Source organism: Lepisosteus platostomus, chromosome 7 (assembly GCF_059453375.1).
Source record: "Lepisosteus platostomus isolate fLepPlt1 chromosome 7, fLepPlt1.hap1, whole genome shotgun sequence".
NCBI classification, from domain to species: Eukaryota; Metazoa; Chordata; class Actinopteri; order Semionotiformes; family Lepisosteidae; genus Lepisosteus; species Lepisosteus platostomus.
The window spans coordinates 39,335,077-39,356,359 of record NC_142617.1 but is presented as its reverse complement, the minus strand read 5'-3'; the positions used below and the strand labels follow the sequence as shown (position 1 = coordinate 39,356,359).

Sequence of the window (21,283 nt, the reverse complement as noted above, 5' to 3'; positions counted from 1 at the left end):
CTATTTAAAAGCCTGAATCTGACCACTTTCATCTTTAATTGACGATGACATGAATGTGAAATCCATGCAGACAAAATCCTAAAGACTGTTTAATACTACAGGACAAGATCAGATAAAATGTTCTGGCATGTGAAGTTTTTAGGCAGCGGTTTGAAAAGGAAAGGATAAAGAAATATCCCCCATCATTACAGTGGAAGAAAGGAATTCTTAAAAAAGAACGCCTCTGACACTCAAAGTTTCATTGTGTTGCTTTATTACTGGGGGAAAAAAACACATGTGAACTTAGTGTGGCAGTATTTCGTTTTGGTTGACAGAGCCAGATTTCTTTCTTTTGATTTTGGTCCAGTGTTTAACGGAATACTGAGACAGGCCGGTATTTTTAAGTTGGGGAAAAAAAAGCCAATCAAGTGTTCTGACTTTGCTGAATTGACCGCCAAACTGTCATTTAATCAGTATGCGGAGCGCAACAGTACAAGGGGCATTTACAGAAAGTCACCCAAACTATATTTATTGGGTGTATTTAGCTACATGTTTGCAGCTACCAACACTTCTGCCGATTAGTGCAATGCCCTGGGACAGATTAGTGTCCTGCCAGGTTGTGAAATTGCCTTGCATCTGTGCCTGCTAAGGTGGACCCTGGTTCACTGAAACCTCTGAAGGAGGAAGTAGCTCCTGAAATGAATAGTCCCATTTCTAACAGACATTTCCTTGTCTTAATTGGGATTTCTTTAGCACCACTGCTGGTGGAGGTTATTAGGAGGCCATGGCTGGTAAAGGCCAATGGGAAACTTGGCCAGGACACCCTACTCTTTTCAAGAAACACCCTGCTATTTTTAATTATCACAGAGTGGGGCATTAGGACCTACACAGACTGCAGGGTGAGCACCCCCTACTGGCCCCACTAATACCTCTTCCTGCTACAACCTTAGTTTTTCCCAGGAGGTCTCCCATCCAGGTACTGACCAGGCTCAAACCTGCTTAGCTTTAGGGGGTGGTCAGTTGTGAGTTGCAGGGTAACATGCCTGCTAATCTTGAGGCTTAACTGACAATTGTTAAATAAAATTGTTAAATAAAAATGTTCGTCCAGTCGACTTTACTTTTTATATGGTTTCATTATCACATCACTTAACTACCATAAAAAGTAGTTATAACACAGATCAGCTGTTCATTCAGGCTGACTGGCATCAGGAACAATAGACAGCTGGTTAGAATTACTGTACCTTTCTGCTCTGAACAGTAATTAAGCAACAACATGAATCTATTAAAGGTGTAATGGCTATGTCACTCCTTAATATCTTTCAGTATATGGGGATCTATCATATCCTGCTGTCTCCAAGCTTCCCAGTGAATCCAGAGGCCAAGTGGTCTGCCAGCACAGAGACAGAAAGCACAGGCCATTGTCTCAATACTGTACAACACCTTATCATTGGAAGCGATGAGGAGGGCCATCAGTAGACTCAGATATGAAGTGCTGACTAAATCAGACAGCAGACAGAGGGAGAGTGGTCAAAGCAGAAATCAAAACAGTTCATTTTTCCTTACCATCAAACTCAGCCTGTCCCACTCCAACAATAATGATAGACATTGGAAGTTTAGCAGCCTAAAGGAAACATATGAACATATTTAGTGAACACTCCACATGGTTTTCCTCTGCCCTGCAAGCTAATGTTGTAGTACTAGGTATTTACTTTAACATAGCACTTACATTAGCATACTGTATAATATTAAGATAAAACTAACTCACAACTTGAAGTATACTGTATGTCACAATTATCACATACTGTAGCTCAGGTATTCTTAACATTGAAAAACAACAGTTAGATTATGGTGTGCTCTTTATGAAACCAGGTCAAAATATTATTTCCTTTAAATTAAACTTCTAATTAAGCGTTTTGAGTTTTAGATTACATTTTTACAGTTCTACCCTCACCCATGCTGAAACTGCCACACACAAAGAGAGACCTGCTTATTCACAGCCCGCCATGAGCACCACAGGGTCCTGCACCGGAGCTTTTCAGTGTATTACCATTTACTCCAACACCAATCTGGAGGAAGAACTCATTCTTAAATACCAAAGCTCTCCGATACTGCACTGGCACAAAGACATTGCAGGAAGGCAAAAAAAAAGCATTGGACGTAGAAAACAATCCTTCAGAAAATAGTTTGTTAAGAAGTAGAGTGCCAAAGAAAAAAAGGAATATTTAACAAGGTCTTTTCTTGCTAAAAGGCAATTAAAACAAATAAAAATAAAACTTGGAGTAACTTAATAGGCTTGGATGTACAGTATAGTATAGATAGTGGAGTCAAAAGTCATGACGCCTTACAGTGTGAATGGTATAATACAGAACATGAATTTTAGGTGTGCATTCCCTCTTTAACAGATGCTCTTTTTCCATCACCAGAACACTGTGTCCTCAAGAAACCACAGAAGAAAGACTTCCCAGCGCTGTAACATAAGCTTGTTACAGGCTTCTTCATTATCCGTGTGGATGGAACAGACTGTGAAGTTTTGAATACACAGGAACTAGGAGGCCAGCAGGATAGTCACCCATTGGCTACCAGCTCCAGCAGATTAGGCCCCGAGGTGAGATGCTAGCGTTTTGTTTTCTCGTTCCTGTTATTGCCGTTTCCACAGCATCTTATCACGGCTCGAGCCATCAGGGAGCAGATTGGAGATTCTCCAAACCGGGTGATCTCTGTCCTGACCAGCAGAGCTGTCATTCTGAGCAGGAGTGGAAATGCGCGCTCCACAACAGCAGCGAGGTGCTGGGACAAAAGGTCGATCCGAAATCTCCCAGGCCCCGCCGAGGAGGTGGGAGTCGCGTTGCTGCAGGAAAGCCGCGGAGCCCGGCGCCTGTAGCCAGAGGCTTCGTCAGCAGCGTGGGCTCCACAGGGAGCTGGGGCTGCCTGCCTGAAGGCCAGCGCTGGCGGCCTGTGAGCGTGATCGCTACGGACAAGACAACATGTCGCTCCCTTTCAGCTGGCAGCACACCTGCGTGGACCCGACGTGAGTGGGAGGAGAAATTGGAGCTGTGGAAATAAGGAACAAGCTGCCCATCCATGGCGTTGAAGCCAAATACCTTTGTTTTCTTCAAGAAACAGCTGGGTAAAATCCCCGGATCATTATCTACTAATTACCAAACAAGCTAGTTGAGCTGAATGACCTTTTGTTTTTACCCATTCTGACGTTTTAGGTTTGTCCTAAATCCTCAGATTTGTATGTATAACAAGATTATTTCCTAATTTATTAATTACTATAACAGTCTAAGTAACTGTGCTTACTGGTCACAGATACCTTTTATTAATTTACTGAACATCGATTCATCCTGCTATGCTTTAGTTAACTTGTTCTAGTGAAACTAATTGAAGAATTAGGGCTTTAGGGCTGCCACTTTTATATCTAGGATTTAATTTATTTGCCTTTGACCTACATAACATACATCTGCATCTACCCATCTTGTATACTACAAATGTTTTGATTTGTCATGATGTCCCTCTGTGTATCAGGTTTCAAGACAGTCGACTGTGCAAGAGTAGGTTTGTTAACATCAGGGTGAAAGGAAATTTGCATTCTGTTCCCATCTGTGCTGACACATGATTTGTGGTTCATAATGAAGCTCATAATGGCTTATTGTTTTTATTTGTATTGTTATTATTGTACCACAGACAGCATTTTCAAAATGATTCAGGCAGTGCTCATCAGTGAGATAGACTCACGCTATTGTTTCCTTCCTGTGTGACTGGCAGCTCTGTCTCTCCATTATCAGAGAAGCGCATTTCTGTTATCAATGAGCCCTGCCACACGAACCAAGGAGACCCCACACTACAGAACCACACCACAATCAAAACGCCAGTCATGTTATCATTCAGCAGTGATGCAATTAACACGAACGGGGTCATAAATCACCTGCAGTGACTTAAAGTTTTGTTTTGCACTTGCGTTTATCATGAAAAATGATTCAAGGCAGTTAAGCGAGTGGGTTGCAGAATTAGAAGGTAATGTCACTAGAAGGAGGGGTGATGCCAAAACCAGCATCTTCTGACTCAGTTTCCAATTGAAAACACTCGAGTGACTCCAGCAGAGGTCACTGGCAAACCGGTCGTGGGATTTTGGCTTTGAATACTTTCCCCCCAAATACTTTACGTCACAAAACACCAACACTAAGGCCTCCCTTTTGTCACAGAAGAGACCAGGACTGTGTTTTGAATGGAGCATTAAAAAAGGTTTTTAAAGGAACAACACTTAAACCATGTGAACATCACTTAAACACTGTCTGCCTACCGTTAGGTTTACCTGGAAGTTCACATTTTTCAGTGAGATTTTACACAGTGTAGCGAGCACCCAGCTGAAGGCTGCCTCTGGATATAAGAGGTAGAGCTCAAGGCCATTTCCTGTTTAGACAAATACTAAAAAACATGCTCTTGCCATCAGTTGCCCTAGAGTGCTCTGTGTTTCTGCTAGTTTTTAATCACCTCTGAACAGAAAAAAATTAAGTCTTAAACTGAACATGATTAATTCATTAGATTGTTTGCTTTTTGGCCAACAAACACTGGCACTGATCAACTCATGTAAACAGGCAGTCAGAATATTAGGACTGAATTAATGTACAGAAAACAACAGTATGGTGACTGCAAAAAGAGAAAGTAAGGATCCAAATAATATAAAATTGCAAAATGGCTTTTATTTTTAATTGTCTGCCATAGTCATTGTTTGCACAAAAATTAATGACATACTATGAATGTGTTAATAACCAGCCTCTGCTATAAATCAATTGTATGTTAGTAAAAATTCCCAACTTCTAACCACAGCCTGAACCATACCCCTATTCCCTAACCTTGAGGTATTTACAGAAGATAATTGGTTCCATCTTTAATGTTTTAATAAAAGGTTTACTATGCTTTTATAATGCTGCATTGTATTTGAATCCCAAAGATATTGCTAATTTTTTTTAGGTTAGATGCAATTTTAACAACGTGACTTAAGTTAAAAAGGTAACTAGTGTGTCTTACAAGATCATAAGGTTGTCTAGACTTGTAGAAAATGCAGCATTGCTTTCGGACTTCGGAACCAAAAACACTAAATAAAATCCTTTCACTAAGAATTTCAACATTTGCCTCAGTCACTCAGGAAGCTTAACACTCTGTCTTTATTAGAGCTTCCAGTTATGAAAACAGCTTTCAGATTCACTTGTTGCATTGGCAATTGTAATACTGTATGGTCTCAGGGATCTAGTTGTTGGCACTTTAATAAGGGAATGAAGGGCTGACAAATAGATAATTTCCCCATTAAAATACAATACTGAGCTGCCCTTCACAGAAGAGAACCTTAAAGTACATAATTAAATCCCTGCAGTTAGAGATCTCTCACACACTTTTCTTTCTCCCTCTCCGTCTAATTAACCTTTCACGTATGTTATAAACAGTCGCTAGGGAGAAAGATGCAAACTGCCAGCACTGTGTTGGAGCACATTAGCAGAATTATGCCATTCCACAATGCAATGGAGTGTTTGTCTGAAGGCCCAGCTGGATACAGCAGCCAGCAGTCCTCTAGGTGGACTTAACTCTCAATTGTGAAGTATCTGGGTTAGTTCCTCAGACTGTAGTTACTCATGGACAGAAACACAATCAAATAGAATTACCATGTGAACAGCTCATTTGAGAAGTTGAAATTAGTTTTTCTGAGGCTGACAATTCTATACAGGCATGTGTGTGTGGGGGGTGCATCCTAAAATTAATATAACATTCTTATCATTGGTCAGTCTAGGGACTTTAAACAAAATCAATGTAATCAGAAGAGTTTTGAATTCTGCGGGCATGTTGGTGCTTGTACTGCAGTGTCACATTTCAAGGTGTCAGACATTTCTTCAAGGTAAATGGGGTGATGCAGTGTAGATGCTTCCCCACAGGGCGTTTCGGCTACAATCATGCTAGAACCATCAGACATCAGACTCTGATTAGGAGCAGTGCAGCCCCTTGGCATTCCTGACCAAACGTCAAAGACACCTACTGTATGCACCTTGCAGGAGATGATCTCTTGCTTACATGTAAAGTTAACACTAAATATCAAATTATATATTCCTTCCAGGGGTCTTAGGAAAGTCATAAACCTGTCACTGTCAGCATTGTTTGCTCTGTCTCCTGTCCTGGTTACCCTGTTTCAATTAAATGAGTAGGAGGGATTCATGCAGGGGGGAGACCACACAGAATACCAATGACAAAGGTGCCAGATGTAAAAAACGAGCCATTTCCTCTAACGGAAAAAAAAACTGAAGCGAGAGTAATGGGTTCAAATAAAAAAGGTAGAAAAAGATAAAATGTCTTTCTGAAGCTGCTGTGATGTGAGCTGAGCTGGAAAAAGGAAAGGGAGCAGAACTGAAGTATTAAAGATGTGCAGGATACTGCAACTATGGTTTGCATCATCTACTCCACTTTGTGTTGCTGTGCATTCAAAAAGCACAGTCCAGTTTGTGCTGTGTAACAACTTCAAACAAGCTTGCAGGGCTGATCCACAATCACAAGGCTCCACCTGACAATGGGTTTTTCAGGTCCCACTGTGTTATCTTCTTTGCATTATAATTAAGCAAAGCCATATGGGAAACATTTTTTAAGACCTCAAAGGTACCCATGAAGCTGAACCGAGGGATTATTCCCGGCTCAAAAAACGTCAACAGACATCGGCGCCACCTGACTGCTGGACTGGGGTTGAAAAGAGGAAGCATTGCCTTCAAAGCTTCTAGGGAGGGTGGGGGGGTCTCCTGCCCAGCTGTGGGGGGTGAAGCTGACATTCCAGGGGTTGGGTGAAGTTTTGTGCTCAATAACCAACATAAACACGCAGGACAGAATGATATCCTCTGGATATTAACCATTCTTAGGTTCTTAAAAGACTGCAAGTCTGGCCTGTGAACTTTTCAAATTAAGAGTTACACTTAAGTCACCATGGGGCCATCAGGCCACCTCCAGCTCAGTTACTTGAGATCTACCTGTTGTGACACATCCTGACAGCGGGGCAGCTGTGATCAGGTCCATACCAGAGCCACGGTGGCTCATCAGGCCAGAACCCATCCTGGTTTCTGTAGACTAGAAAGCACAGGACTTCAAGCCAGTCCACCACAATCCACCACCACCAATGCTGGTCCCCGTTTATACAGGCTAATGCTTGGGGGGTTCTAATCCAATCAGTTTATACAGCTGGGTGGACAGGAGCACTAGAGATACAGTACCTCACTCAAGATACAACTGTAGTGACTGTGGCAGGTACTCGAACCTGCAACCTGACAGCCATGAGTACAAGGTTTCCCCACTATGCTACACCACCCCTTGTCAAAGTGTACAGGCCCACTATGCTACTCATATTATTTTTCAGTGTTACTTTTCTGGATGCTGGCTTTCCTCTCATTTCACCACATAACCAAACATCCTTCAGAGTAATGAAATTCTAATGAGAAAGCCATAGCTTTAAACTCTGCATCTTTAATACCATGCACTGAACGTTCATCACTCTTGCGGTACCTCTGCTGCAAGGGCAAAACAAGAGTAATGAATTTAGGTTTAAAATTAAACCAAAGGTTCCTACATGTTCCCAGTTTTCCACGTATCTAGAATTCTTAAAGTGGTGATTGAAATAAACTGTAGACCAAGCTTCAGAATTCGTGACTGAATTTAATAGATACAGGATGCATGACATGTGAAGTGAAACTGCAGGATTCGAAAGCAGGAGGGAAGACATTTTAGATTCCACGGCACACAAAAACTTCTCCCTCTGATCTAATGGGAAAATAGCCATAGCGTAGTGAGGGAATTTCACCATGACAGAGTAATAAAAAACCAAAGCTTAGAGAACCTGGCACAAGCAGTTGATTTATCCACAGCTGTCGGAGAGTTTGCATGCAAAATTAATAAATGGTAGATACTTTGGCTTTGGAAATGGCTTTCATAAACAGGCATTCTGAAGCGTAAAGTAGGTCAGTGTTCCTGACGAAGTTCCCCAAGGAAAAAAGAAAACAGACCATAATGCCTGGAAAACACATTGGATGATTGTGCACCTGTTCTGGACTCCTGATAAACAGGTTCTGCAGGGATATGACAAATAAACCTGTTTCAAAGAACCAATCTTTCTCCCCTTTTTGAGTAGATAATGGGAAATGTTTAAGGGAATAAATACAGTAAGAGACCATTTAAGCAAGGATAAGGTACATGATGACCTGTCACGCAGATGGTCCTTTTGATACTGTATGTTTACTGTGGATCTTGGTGAAGGAGATTGAAGAGTAAATTAACACAAAAAGTACTGACTCTGGTATAGCACAAACTCACAATTTTCTACACAAAAACAAGGAAGAAGAGGTCATTCAGTCCATCTGTCTCCTTTGATTGCTAGTAGCTAATGCTTGGAGGGTTCTAATCCAACCATTCTCGAAGGAGAGGTTATCATTCAACAATATTGATGGGCAACTTGTTTCAACTCTGCATAAAGAAGAGTCCCCTGGTTGTCTCCTGTAGTTTCCATTAGTGCTGTTTGGATAATGTCTGCCTGTTCACCCAGAAGGAGTTAAATTGGTTGCTCTTGAAAGTTTTGAATACCTGAACAAAGTCCCCCATATTATTTTCTGTTCAAAGGTATTAAAAGGTAAAGAGATTCAGTTCTTTTAACCTCTCAGTGTGGGATATTTTTCCAATGAAGGTAATGTTCCTGGTCACTCTTCTTTGGACAGATCCCAGAGAATTAATTTATTTCTTCTGTGCTTATTGCAAAATGTAGAAGATTGTGTTAAGGGGTGGTGGATGGTACAATATGAGCAAGACAAGATGCAAACTGTACAAAAATACCAAGTTTACTGCAGTCAGCTTTCAAAAGGGTTGCTTTGTTCCTGTGGGGAGTAAAAGACACAGGTACAATTCTCTCTCTCTATAAACCCACTCTAGACTCTATTTACAACGTTTTTCCAAATCACTAAATCACCTCTGGTTAACAAGAAAGAACCAGATGTTGCATCATAATTCAGAGGAACGTTCACAATGTTTCTACACCAGAACATGTTATGTGGCCATGAATGTAAAGTGCTCAGGTTAGAAATGTATGAAATTTGTGATGCTGTTATTTTAATTTAAAGCCACATTGCTGAAGAGAGCATGTGTGGAAAAGAAATTCAACGAGTTGTTTTGGTTCTATTTCCATACATTTGAAAACCCTAGGCACCCTGTAGCTTTCTCTAACACTGAAAAAAAACATGGAAACACTGGAGCAGAGCAATAAAACCAGAAATCCCCCCCCTGCTAATTTATTCATGTACTGTATGTATTTTGGGTTTGCACAAGCAGGAAATCTATTTAACTCACCTAACAAAACAGCATTGATAGGATCTTTACATATTTATATATTTACAGCCAAAGAAATGAAAAAATATGCACGAATGAATAAATTATATCACATTTTTACCCAGTATTGAGATCCAGCTAGAAGACAGTTACAAACACAGAGGGAGAGCAGAGAGACTCGGTCCCCGCTGGTTTCTCAGGCAGAATCAGAACAGGGCACGATAGAGCAGCAGACAAGATCTTAAAAGGAAGGTGTGGCTGTCCTAATGGTTTTACCAACAGTCGCAAATTCCCTTTAAATCCAGTCTGCTGGGATGTCACGGCCCTGCCAGCTGCAGACGAACTCCTTTTGCCACTTTTGAAGACAGCTCCTGTGACATCTGCTTTCAAAGGCATTGGTCACTGTTTGTGGGGAGTGGCCACACTGTCGTGTTAGAGACTCACAGTCAACCACATGCACAGTACTGCCAGTCTGCAAACACTCACAACACCCTGTCTCTGGAACAGATACACCATTACATTTCTGATTTTCAAAAGCAGAGGGAATAATCAAAGACATTCCAAACGTTCAGGTGTATTTGATTTACATAGAAAAAATGAGATAAACATAAGAAAGTACATATACAGAGAGCTAGAAAGAGAAAACAGCAGATGTGTAATTAATTTTAAAAAAATCCATATATAATTTGCAGTACTTTAGAATCTGGAAATTTGTGAAACTGAGAAATTACCCTTTGCTTGATATTGGCAGTTCGAGCACTTTTGCAGTACTGATAAGTTTCTTAACCTTGACAGCACAGTGTTAGCATGAAATACTTTGGTCACAAGCATTGAGTTAAAAGAAGCTCATTCACAGAGTGGAGAAGGAAGAGGAAGGAGCCCACAAAGGTAGCAGATAAGAAGAGGGGAGAAGGAAGAGGACAGAGATCAGCAGTCAGTGCCTGATTCCCCACGCCCACTCGCAGTACTCACGTTAACAATGGCTTCCTTTGTTTGAGCCATATCTGATATGACGCCATCCGTGATAATTAGGAGCACAAAGTACTGCGATCCATCCTGCACTGCAGCTGCATATCTGGCAACAACACAAGCATTGGGCTGATATTAATTTGACACCGCAGCCATTATTAATTGTTACTCACAATCCCTGCTTCAAACCTCAATACAGGACCTCGTACACAAGAACAGCTGTACGGAAACAGACAATTTATACTCAGCTCTCGCCCTCCACCTCACACTCCATTTCATTTTTAGATGTTTTTATGTATTTTCTTGGCTTGAACAAGAGGAATTGGATATATAATGCTGTAAGTGCATTTTTGAAATTTAATGAGAGTCCAAATCGTTTTTAAAAGCACACAAGGTTACAAGTACAGTAGCAGAGGACACACACAGGTGGTGCAGTGATATGGCTGCTCCTCCCACTAAACTATTATTTTAGCAACTCTTCTACCTCAGAACGTTTCAGAACTATTAAGGCCAAAACATTAAAATAGTTACCCTGCTTCTAGCTTTCTTATCTGTTGCTCTAAATTTAAAGCTACAGAGAATGCTTTTAGAAAAGAAAAGCAACCGCTGTGAAAACTTAGTTCTGAGTTGTGTAGCCATCTTGAAGTGTCTAGATATTTTCTGATAAAATCATGTACCTTTTAAAAACAAAATGCTCGGAAACTGTGCACTGTATGTAAACTTGTGTTTCACACATGAACAGCACACATGACAGAATCAATGTACCCTTATTAAATTGACGTTTAATCTTATTAAGTTATTTTGCAGAAGAAAATGTGTCACTCCAGTGATGACTAATAATTTCAATGGGTGCTATATTTCAATAAGAATGTATCAGAGAGAATCCAGAGGTGAAGCTCCACAAGGTCCTCCCCCTGTCTTGAAAGAAACAGAGCCTATAAATCCTGCAATCACACCATGTCCCAGTTTAACAAGTCTCATCTTGATCTATTGAGATTACTTTTTTAATTACAAATGAGATACCCGTCATAAGCCAATTCAATACAATTTGTCACACTCTTCTATAAGGATCTATACCAGGACATGGTAAAAAATGACTGCTTTTACTCGGGCCTGTCTGAGCTTGATCAAGTTTCTTGTTTACTCAATTTGCACAATGCTGTCAGGTCATTAATTCACACAGATTCAAGCACAGCCTCATCAACAAACCCCATGTTCTTCTAATATACAATGAAGACACCTTCATGTCAAACCCTGCATTTGTATTCACTGATGACTGCTTATTACTCACAGAGGGAAACCATTAAATAAAATTCTGAACAGCACTCCAAGACTGCATTTTGTTCTGCAGAGTTCTGTTGGAGAGCTGGGAAGACAATGCATCATTTAACTAAAAACAAACATTTTCCGTGCAATTATGAGCAATTTACAAATCACCAAGTGCCTTTTCTGATTTTTCACCATCTGCCTATTTCCTGTCAGATGATTACTGTACATCTTCGCAATTCCAAAGGAAATTTCAGCTCTGGCACCCCTACCTTGCCACGTGATTGACAACAGGTGCAAAGTTGGTCGGTCCATAGAGCTGAACAGTTTTCAGACTCTGGTGATAAGCTTCTAATATCCCCTCTATTCCGTTACAATATGGGTTTTCAATGTTGCCATTCTGGAAAAAAGAAATCTGTTAGGAATTAAGATCAATATTTGACCTTTAGAATATTTTACTACTGTTTTCTACATAATAAGAAGAATGATTATAATAATAAGAATGCAGACTTATACAATTAATTGATTCTATATTACTTCGTAAAGTTATTATCCTACTCTAGGGGAATTTTCACAATTTGGAAAATGTCTGTAAGCTTGCCACATTTATGGAACACTTATGCAGAACAGCATTTAATATGGAAATCATTCTCAGGAAACTTTAATAGCTGTGTTTGCACAGAATCCATAGTTTTTCAGCACTGCAGACACAAAAGAACATTGCCAGACTAAGTGCTGAGTGCTTTAGCATCAGCTACTTTTCAAACACACCTTGAGGTGAACATTGCGCAAACATGAAATAAATAACAGCAGGCGTTTCACCTTGCAGACTGCAGCTGTTTAAAGCAGGTGAAAATGCCAATGAAGAATGCTGGTACAATGCTTCATCTGCTCGTTAGTTTAATTGAAAGAATTCAGACTCTTTTCCAGCTGGCATGAAGAGATTTGACTGTGAGCCTGTCAGCATGGCTTTGAAGTCTGGTTCAGCAAACAAACTAAGAATATACAGTATGAGCCAGGCACAGTCAAAACTGCAATGCAAAAGTATCATCTATCGTACGTTTACCAGTTTATTCCTCCTATATAAATCGACACTCTCTTCCAAGCACAAAAACACATTGAATTGATCTTTAAGCACAGTGCACAGGAAAAAGTAAGGGAAAAGTTTAGTTTATTTGCTGATTGGTTCTTTCCAAACAATTCAAGAGTCTAAAGCATGTTATTGTGCAATCTGTGTGGAAAGGAAGACAGAAGTAAAGGAATTAAACTGGGAAGGTTGTCCCTTAGGAAACTTTATTGTGGTAAACGTACATGGCAGTTTCAGTTTTTCCCATGACTTTGCAATGATTGTGCCACACATTTACTTTGCTTTGCCATGGGTGGCCAGTGGTCTGCGCTGTTATCATGATAACTCTCCATGTATGGCCATGATTTCACGATGTGCCATGATTCTCCACCACACTGTAAAATGCTCTAGGACTATCAGAAGTGTCAGAAGGGACCCAAGGAAGCAGGACCAGAGGGGCGAAGAGGGGCGATTTCTAATCACCAGGGGGAACTCGTGAGACACCCGTCCGTCAGGAGGAAGTTTGGCGCCGAAGCCCAGCGCGGGGAACATCTTGTCGCTGTCGTAGTCCTGGATGATCTCCCCCACTGCTTTCAGGGCCATAGCGTAGGCGTTCATCTGGTAGGGATTCATGTAGTGCAGCGAGGTGGACTGAGAAGGGTTACCTGAGGGGAGCAGCAGAGCACAGGGGCAGGCTGAGAGATTCCCTGTATTGCAGTGACGTTTTCTTTCTTACCCACCCAATTAGGAAATGCAGAGTGTTTCCTTATGTTTCGGCCTGGAGCACTCCTGTTTTATATACAGTATGTTTTATATAACTTTTACATACTGTATCAGGATTTATATAGTCAATATTTTCTTTAATTTTAGGAAATACTTTAGCTTGGATATTGAAAAGTTTTCACCTATCATATGTTTAGGATACATGGAGCACAGGAGTTCAGGGACCACCCATCCAGTTGTTTTGGTAAGCTCTGAGCTCCACAGTGCCTTGCAGCTGAGTTAGTGTCAATTGGAGGAACAGCCTTTCTCTCACTGATGTCACAGCAAGCCTGCAGGTGCTCAGGAAGGCCCGGGAGTTTCAGTTTTTCCAAGAACCAAGGTAACCCTGGCCGACTAATCCTACGATGCTCAGCCAGTTACTTGCAGCAGCTTGAGGAAGTATTTTTGTCTAATTTATACCAACAACAGAGCCACACGTGTGCATAGAAAAAATGAGCAACTATGGGTTGAAAGCTGCACAAAAGTACAACTTTAGAGGACAAAAGTGAGATTTTATAACATAAAAATTTTACAAAAGCTCTGGTTTGTGTTTGCACTGATACTGAAAAGGCCCATTCATTAGCATTTGTGTATTTATACCTTGTTGATCAAATTACTCATCTGACTAGTCAGCTGTGACCTATAAAACCTGCTGATCCAGGTAAACAATCAGTTTCCATGTCCAGGAATGCTGATGCTGTGAAGATGATTTTCTTTGTCAAGGGGAGAGCCGGTCGAGTGTGTAATCTAAGCTGCAGATCGCCCGGGGGTACCCTAGTGCGAGTCGAGTGACAGGGTCGCAGTGTTGTCATCCCTGGCCTTACAGCACATTAAACCACACTTACCATTGGAGGCGGTGAAGTCAATGGCCACGGTAAAATTGATCTGAGTTCTGGGGAGAGAAGGAAAGAAAAATCAGGTTTGCAGGGCCAGCCGCTGGGTGCTTGCGTCGAAGGCTTCGGTTTGATTTGAATGCTTCGTCTGCGGCTGCATCGTCTAATTAGGATAAATGGAGGAAGCGATTAGATTGCGCTGGTATAAACAGAGAGGGCAGGCTGACGGAACACCCACACGTTCCCTCAATTGGGCTGCCCGTGCCTGGTGGGACATTTTATATTGACCCCTCTTGCAATGCTCAGAAACCACGATTTTTCTTTTCTGCCTGGGGAACAAGCACTGACTAGTTTCCCTCCTTGATGACCGCGTTATCGGCAATAATTATGTTTGTTACCAGTAAAGTGTGTAGTAAGTGCTTGTCCCCTGCATTTTTAAATATTTAAAACATACCTCTGCCAAAGCCAATACAATCATTTAAACATTGTTTTGGTAGTATTTTAAAAAGCAGCCATTGCCCTTTATCATTGCTCGGTTAAAACCCTCAGCAGTCACTCTAATTGCTGTCAAATCTCTAGCTGCCCAAAAGCTTCCATCCACCTGTAGAAAGAAATTACTTCTGGAAGTCTGCGCTTAAACTCTCCCTCCAAGTGGTCTCTCTGTCACCCCTCACGTACAGTAGGTTTACCATGATCAATTCTACACCTCTGTAAGGCTTTATGTCTACATTAGAAATATTTTTTTTCACTGTGCATTTCCTTTCCAGCCTAAACAATACTCTTTGATTTACTATAGTGAGCGTAGTTGATCATGGCATTATCTACACAGCGAAACATGGTGAAACGTTAATGATTGCCAAAATAAATGTTAAATGTCAAAGGAAGTCATGGTTAAAAAAAATGACCATAGGCATTTACAATGGTAAACTAAATAAAAGGCAGGCAATCTCTTCTGGTCCAATGATTCCCAAACCAGGTGAGTGTGATGAAGTCTTAAATCCACTCCTCATCTGATATCGAAATAAGATTTAAGACCACAGCACTGCCTGAGAGCTGGTGCCTGCCCGCCCCAAGCCAGAGCGAGCAGGATGGGTGTTAACTAAAGTAGCCCACTGCTGGAAAGTCAGAATGAGGAGATAAATGCCCAGGAAATGACGAATTGTCTTGATAAGTGATTACAGCCCTGGTATGACACAGGGATGCGTCACAGCGTCATGAAAATAATTTACTCCACGTGCACTCTCAGGGCTGGTAGTGTCGCCTGCATTCACCCTAAGTAGGTGCATGGCACTACCTAACACGCACAGACACTTGGAAGCTACCCTGCACTTGCTTTGACCAACACAATCTTTAAAAAGGCAGCCCTAATGAGATAACGAAGCAATCTTGACGTTCGCATGTAATTACTCAGAACAATCCCTTGCACAAACAATGTATCCGCTGTCGTCGTGGTTATTTAAATTCAGAGCCGATAATTGTGTGAAGCACCGAATCAATATCACTTTGACTGCACATTTTTTTCTGTTCGTTAATAATTATAATTTTCCATTAGAGATATCTGTAATCTGCAAACAGCATCACGCAGCTCTTAATGAAAGACTCCAGTCATGTTTTATTCATGAGAATTCCAAGGCTGACGGTTGAAGACCTTGACAAGACGCAGAATAAACTTGTTTTTCTTTCCTGTTATTCCAATTGTTCAGCTCAGTGTGCAGCTGTACTGTAATGAAAGGTGTTTCACTAGAGTCACTTCAATCACTGTGTTCTAGCAGCTCTTAATATTATTGTTGTGTTGTGTCTGGTTCTCATAGTCACACATCTCCAATCTTGATTATTCTTACAAACTGGCCTTGGTTTTATAATGCTTGTTGCATTTACTTGTGGTATGACAGGCACTATATAAATAAGATTTTGAAGCAAGAGCACACAACAATATCAGTGCAACTAAGAAGTCATTTCCATTTCCATTATTACTGTCAAATCCTGATGCACTCCTGTCACAATAGGAAAATGATGTATGAATATATTTTGGATGTTTTGTATTTCTCAAATAAATTGTCCTTGCCTGATGTGTATCACCTCTTCTGCACACTGGGTCTTCTGACAGGAAACCAGTTTGGTGTTCTCAGAGTATAGCAAGTACCGTGTGCTTTGGGCCGCCAGGCATCACCACTGAAAATGCCTGGTTCTGTTTGGAGTTTGTTCCTGGGAATCCATGGATTGAGATCGAATTCGGGTTCACTGAGTGGGAAAGCCACGTGAACATCTACAGTAGTTGACAAAACAGTCATCCTCTTGTCAATACACGAGGCTAGTTCCCCAGAAGCAGTAACACGTGTCAGCCTGCTTCCTGCCCTCAGGAGACTTTTAAATTAAAAGCCCGGCCCAGGTTGCAGACTCCAGATGGACAAAAGGCCAGACCTCCACGATGACAACTTTTTTATTTATTTTAACCTAATGCTGACCTAGAGGACTTCATCGATTGTAAAACACCAGACTACATCCTGCTTCTTGCTTCTGTCTCAGAGACTGGCGGGAGAGATGAAGACTGATTTGATCTCTGCCTCTCTGAAGTACCAAGTAGTGGGCAGTCGTTCGCTCTGGAACAATAATGGGAAGGTTGTGGGTTCTAGATTTCCATATGGACACTACTGTCATATCCTCAATCAGAGGCATTTTACACTGATTGCTCCTGTTCACCCACTTTAAAATCAGTACTAGCATTTATATAGGCAAGGGAGGGGAGGACAGATGTGTGTATTGTGTCTGGTTAGCGCTACCGAAGCCAGGATCATTTGTGGCTTGATGAGCCATTAAGATTTAAGTATGGATATTCCCTTGATTAGTTCAAGCATTCATCTCTCCCTGTGTTTAGCACACATTTTGGTGTGTTCTGCAAAATACTTTGCAGTGATATGCATACTGTTATTACAATAATCATTGCTATTATTTCTTGCTAAATCACTTCTTGCAGTTTTCTGCAAGCCTATTGCGAAGATGTGATGGTGGCCAATTACTGTAGTGAGTGAGTCATACTGTATTTCAGCAAGAGCCATGCTGCTGATGAGCTTTATTTGGAATTGGGGTTTTTACGTCTATCTATTGACGTTCTATCATCGTTAACCATTACTTTCAAAAGGAGGGAAAGCATATTGAAAGTGTGTGACGATATTTTGTTTGCAAAGCACTGAATGTCACACGAAATGTCACACATACAGCAGATGGAGCCAAAAATAAAAATCAAAAAGGCAAGGAGACTCTGACCTAGTTACTTGTGAATTGTGTAGTTTATGATCCTTCCAGACCCCAGATTTAAACTGCTGTTTGCTCCACAATTTGGTTCAAAGGGGGTAAAAAAGTAAATTCCTGGTCTAAATGAATATTATACAGACAAGCTAAACAAACTGGTTCTCTTTAGTCTTAAATACCACATAGGAGACTATATCTGGGCTCATCCCAAAGGATTACTTTAGCCTCACCGGTGAAACAAGGACCTGATGACACAAATGAAAAAACTAAGAAGAAGCACACTGCAGACTGAAATTAAAAAGCACTTCATTACAAGGAGGTCTGTGGGTGCCTGGAACATGGGAATAACATGGAAAGTGTGTAGCCATGTTATTAAAGCAGATTCCCTGGGATCCTTCATGGAACAGCTGAGGAGGGCCCCTATGTTAGTAGCAACCAAACAAGAAAGATCATCTGAATGACCTCCTCTGCTTTATACACTTAGTCCCTGAACTACACTGACTGGACTCACTGAGACAAGGAGTGGCTCAATGAGGCACGATGCACAGGTTGAACCCAAAGGTCAAATGTCACCAGTTTAAAACACAAGCTGTGATATCAGCTGACTGAACAAGATTCTCCAGGAAGTGGTGGTTTTTCTGGGGTCCACTGGACTTGAGTACCAGGAACATGCTCAACACCTGTAAGGTCGCACTGTTCTCAGTAAGTAATACAGTACATCACGGCTCCAGTCTTTCCTAACTCTCCTGTATAAAAACACTGGAACGAAATGGTGAGTGTTCCAACAAGCACAAGTTTATGCATGAAAGAACACAACAGGTCTCTATGTATGATGGTCAAAAGTCATGACAATGAGACAAATTTGTTCACAAGTAAGGTTGAAAAGTTTCTGTGCTAGAAAAATAACATAATTTTCATCATGTACATCAATACAAAACCAGACATTCAGTCCCCTGACACTTAACCCTCATGGGAATCATTGAGAGTAACGTGGCCATAACAGGTTTAAAATGCAATATGAGCTCTGTTACACATTTAACTGCAAAAGTGCCATCTGGTCAAGAGGTGCCCCATAGGGCACTGAGACTTTTTATTACAGTAATTGCTACTACAACAGAATTTCCAGGATAAAACCACAATTATTTTTTCCTACTATTTTTTATGACAATAATAATAATTAGCACAGAAAAAGCAACTTCAAGCAATTACAGCTTGTGTTGGAAATGTTCCCAGGTCATTATGGCATGTTGACGGCCATTAGAATTTCTTCTCACTAGGACCTTCCAGTGGATCGTGTATGAGAAAAACAGAAATAATAACAAGGATGTTCTAGCTAGGGGCCATAATGAACTAATTCTCCAACAGCACTATACCATATTATTAGTATAGTCACTATCAATGGTTTTTTAGTGATTTTGAAAGCGATTTTGGTATTAATGAAAGTAAAGAGTCAATAGGTTATTTTTAATGAAGATGGTTTCTTTTAAATTAGCCATTGTCTCATTTTGTCACAGTTCCGAAGCATTCCTTACAGGCAGCATTAATCAGGCACACACAGCACACTGTGACGGCACCTGGCCCAGGGCAGCTTTCAGCCAAAATTCAATTAGAAAAAATATTAAATAAATCTTCATAAAAAGGTGGTAAATTTTGAATTAACCTTTTCAATTAATGGAAAATGTGACATTTGCCCCTTGCCAGGGCCCCACATTACAGTACCCGCCTTTCAAAATTCATTAAAAAGCCATTCTTTCCAAAAGCTATTAGACTGAGCCCGCACTTGAGAAGAGAAATTAAAAGAAAAAGGCACCCGGAAAAAGATCAAGGAATTTGATGTCTTTTCTTTTTCTGCTGTGCTTGACAAAGCGTGCCTGTAAGTGGGCGCAGCACACTGTGTTTCTGTAAATTAGGTCAGACACCAAAGCAGATTGGCCTTCATGGCATTTTCACCTCTGGCACAGGTCTCAGATTGGAACCACATAATAATGAACTGTATTTGCTGGGCTTTGGAGTGGATCAGCAAGAAAGGGTGTACAGTAGTCCATCACTGGCTCCAAGTCTGAGCTATGCCATTGGCCAGCTGTGACCAGATGCTGAGTGCCCTTGGTCCTTTACAGCCCAACGCTGTTAAATCCTTGTGACTCACTGTGGTGTCTGTGATCTAGCAGAGTGGTCAGAGAGAGATGCTTCACTCCTCCATCTGATACTAGTAGTGATGCAGGCAGTGATATGACCTTGAAACCCTGGGTGCCTCACACCACCCCCATTAGCAGACTTTTCATTGACTCCGACTCTCTGTAGTCAATTTATATTGTCACTTTCAAATTTATTTTCCTTTTTCTGCAAAGCGCTAGACACTTGCAAACAGATGCCGCTCTTTGCATGTTTCTGTAAATGCTTCCTTCATTCCATTGTTTCTTGCAGAGCAAAACGAAAAAGGAATATCATTCCCCACTACCATCAACGGAAAATGTCTGCCTGCTCTAAAAGCACACTATCTGATGTCGCAGTGAAGCAGAATTGATTAACAACTGGCAATCAAAAAGACTATCACTGTGTGTTTAAAAGGATTGCAAATCTGTTACTGGAACAGTGTTAAAACTGAAACAGCCCTGAAAGCAGATTGTCCACACAGACTGAACTAATGCACTGTATAGAACCAAGGATGTACATACTGATGTTTCCTCCCTCTTTCTAATCTGACAGTGACTGATGTTTGGAAGTTGTTCCTCATCTGCTGAAGGGACTCTGCAGAAGAGCCAGCCCTGCAAAGTAAGAGGCTCTAGCATCAGCAAGGGTCAGTTTTATCAAGGGAGTGCCTTATTTTACAAGTTCAGCGTTAACCTCCTTGATGGTTACAGCTGAACTCAAACGGCTTATGAATGGGGGTGGGAGCTGGTATATGGCTGCCAGGGAGGGAAAAAGCGCTGGCCACCTATCTATCAGTGGGGAACCTATTGTCTCAAAAAATCTGCTTTTCATTCATCACAGAGCGTTCAGAGAACAACACAGCACTTCCTGCGTTTTTCATTTCCCGAGCTACAGAGAGGACAGCTACTGTATATAGGTTCGGCGGGTCAGAATTATTCACTTAAAATCACTCAAGAGAAAGTACGAAATCCCAACCTTCTTGGCTCAGCTACCAGATGGGGATCAGAAAACCATGGTTATGAGTCATCTTTAATAGTATCTTTTACAAAAGCTTTCAGACTTTTGCACTATTTAAATGCACTCATTTGCAAGATCCAAACTAATCCCTGTTATTGAAGTATCAGTTGCTGCTTTCATAGCGGGAATTTGTGGATGTAATTATTATACAGGATTTGCAGTTCTCACACAGGCAGCACAAGCCATTTGGAGAAGCCTTTGGAGAAGACTTCGTCTTTTTTTTTTCTCGCAGGAACCTCAGGGGAGCTTTCAGTAGCTGTTTCTTTTCCAGTAACATCAAATGTATCAATAAAAAGTGGTGTTCGGAACTGCATTTGATCCCGGTGAGCACATACCCTTCCTTACATAAATACCAGAACATCTCTCAGCTGCATGGCTCCAGGATACAGTAGAGGTTACCACAGGGGGCCTGTCAATCTGACACAAGCACCGCAAAGGTAAAAGTCAAAGCTTAATCAGTGTGCACTGAGCTAATCTCTGTGGGGTGGGGGCTCATTTTGACTTGAACCACCAAGAAGAGGTCAAAAAGTGAGAGCACATTTCTCAGACAGAGACATAAAAGATAAAAGAGATAAAAGAGATAAAAGACATAAGGTGTGCTTTGGAAGCTTGGTGGTCCAGTTGTATTATTAGAGGAGTGATATTTTGAAAAATG

At 41.1% G+C, this 21,283-nt stretch overlaps 1 protein-coding gene across 2 annotated transcripts in view; it reads right to left on the bottom strand.

Moving 5' to 3' along the window:
- Nucleotides 1-21,283, bottom strand: part of cpne5b (copine Vb) — a 132,736-nt gene that overhangs the window by 9,806 nt on the left and 101,647 nt on the right. For both annotated transcript variants that reach the window (XM_088640193.1, XM_088640194.1), the window contains 5 exons: nt 14,224-14,270; nt 13,100-13,281; nt 11,823-11,950; nt 10,288-10,390; nt 1,543-1,600 (listed from right to left, as the gene is read on the bottom strand). In XM_088640193.1, the coding sequence (XP_088496319.1) occupies nt 1,543-1,600; nt 10,288-10,390; nt 11,823-11,950; nt 13,100-13,281; nt 14,224-14,270 (518 nt within the window). The remainder of the gene's footprint in view (nt 1-1,542; nt 1,601-10,287; nt 10,391-11,822; nt 11,951-13,099; nt 13,282-14,223; nt 14,271-21,283) is intronic.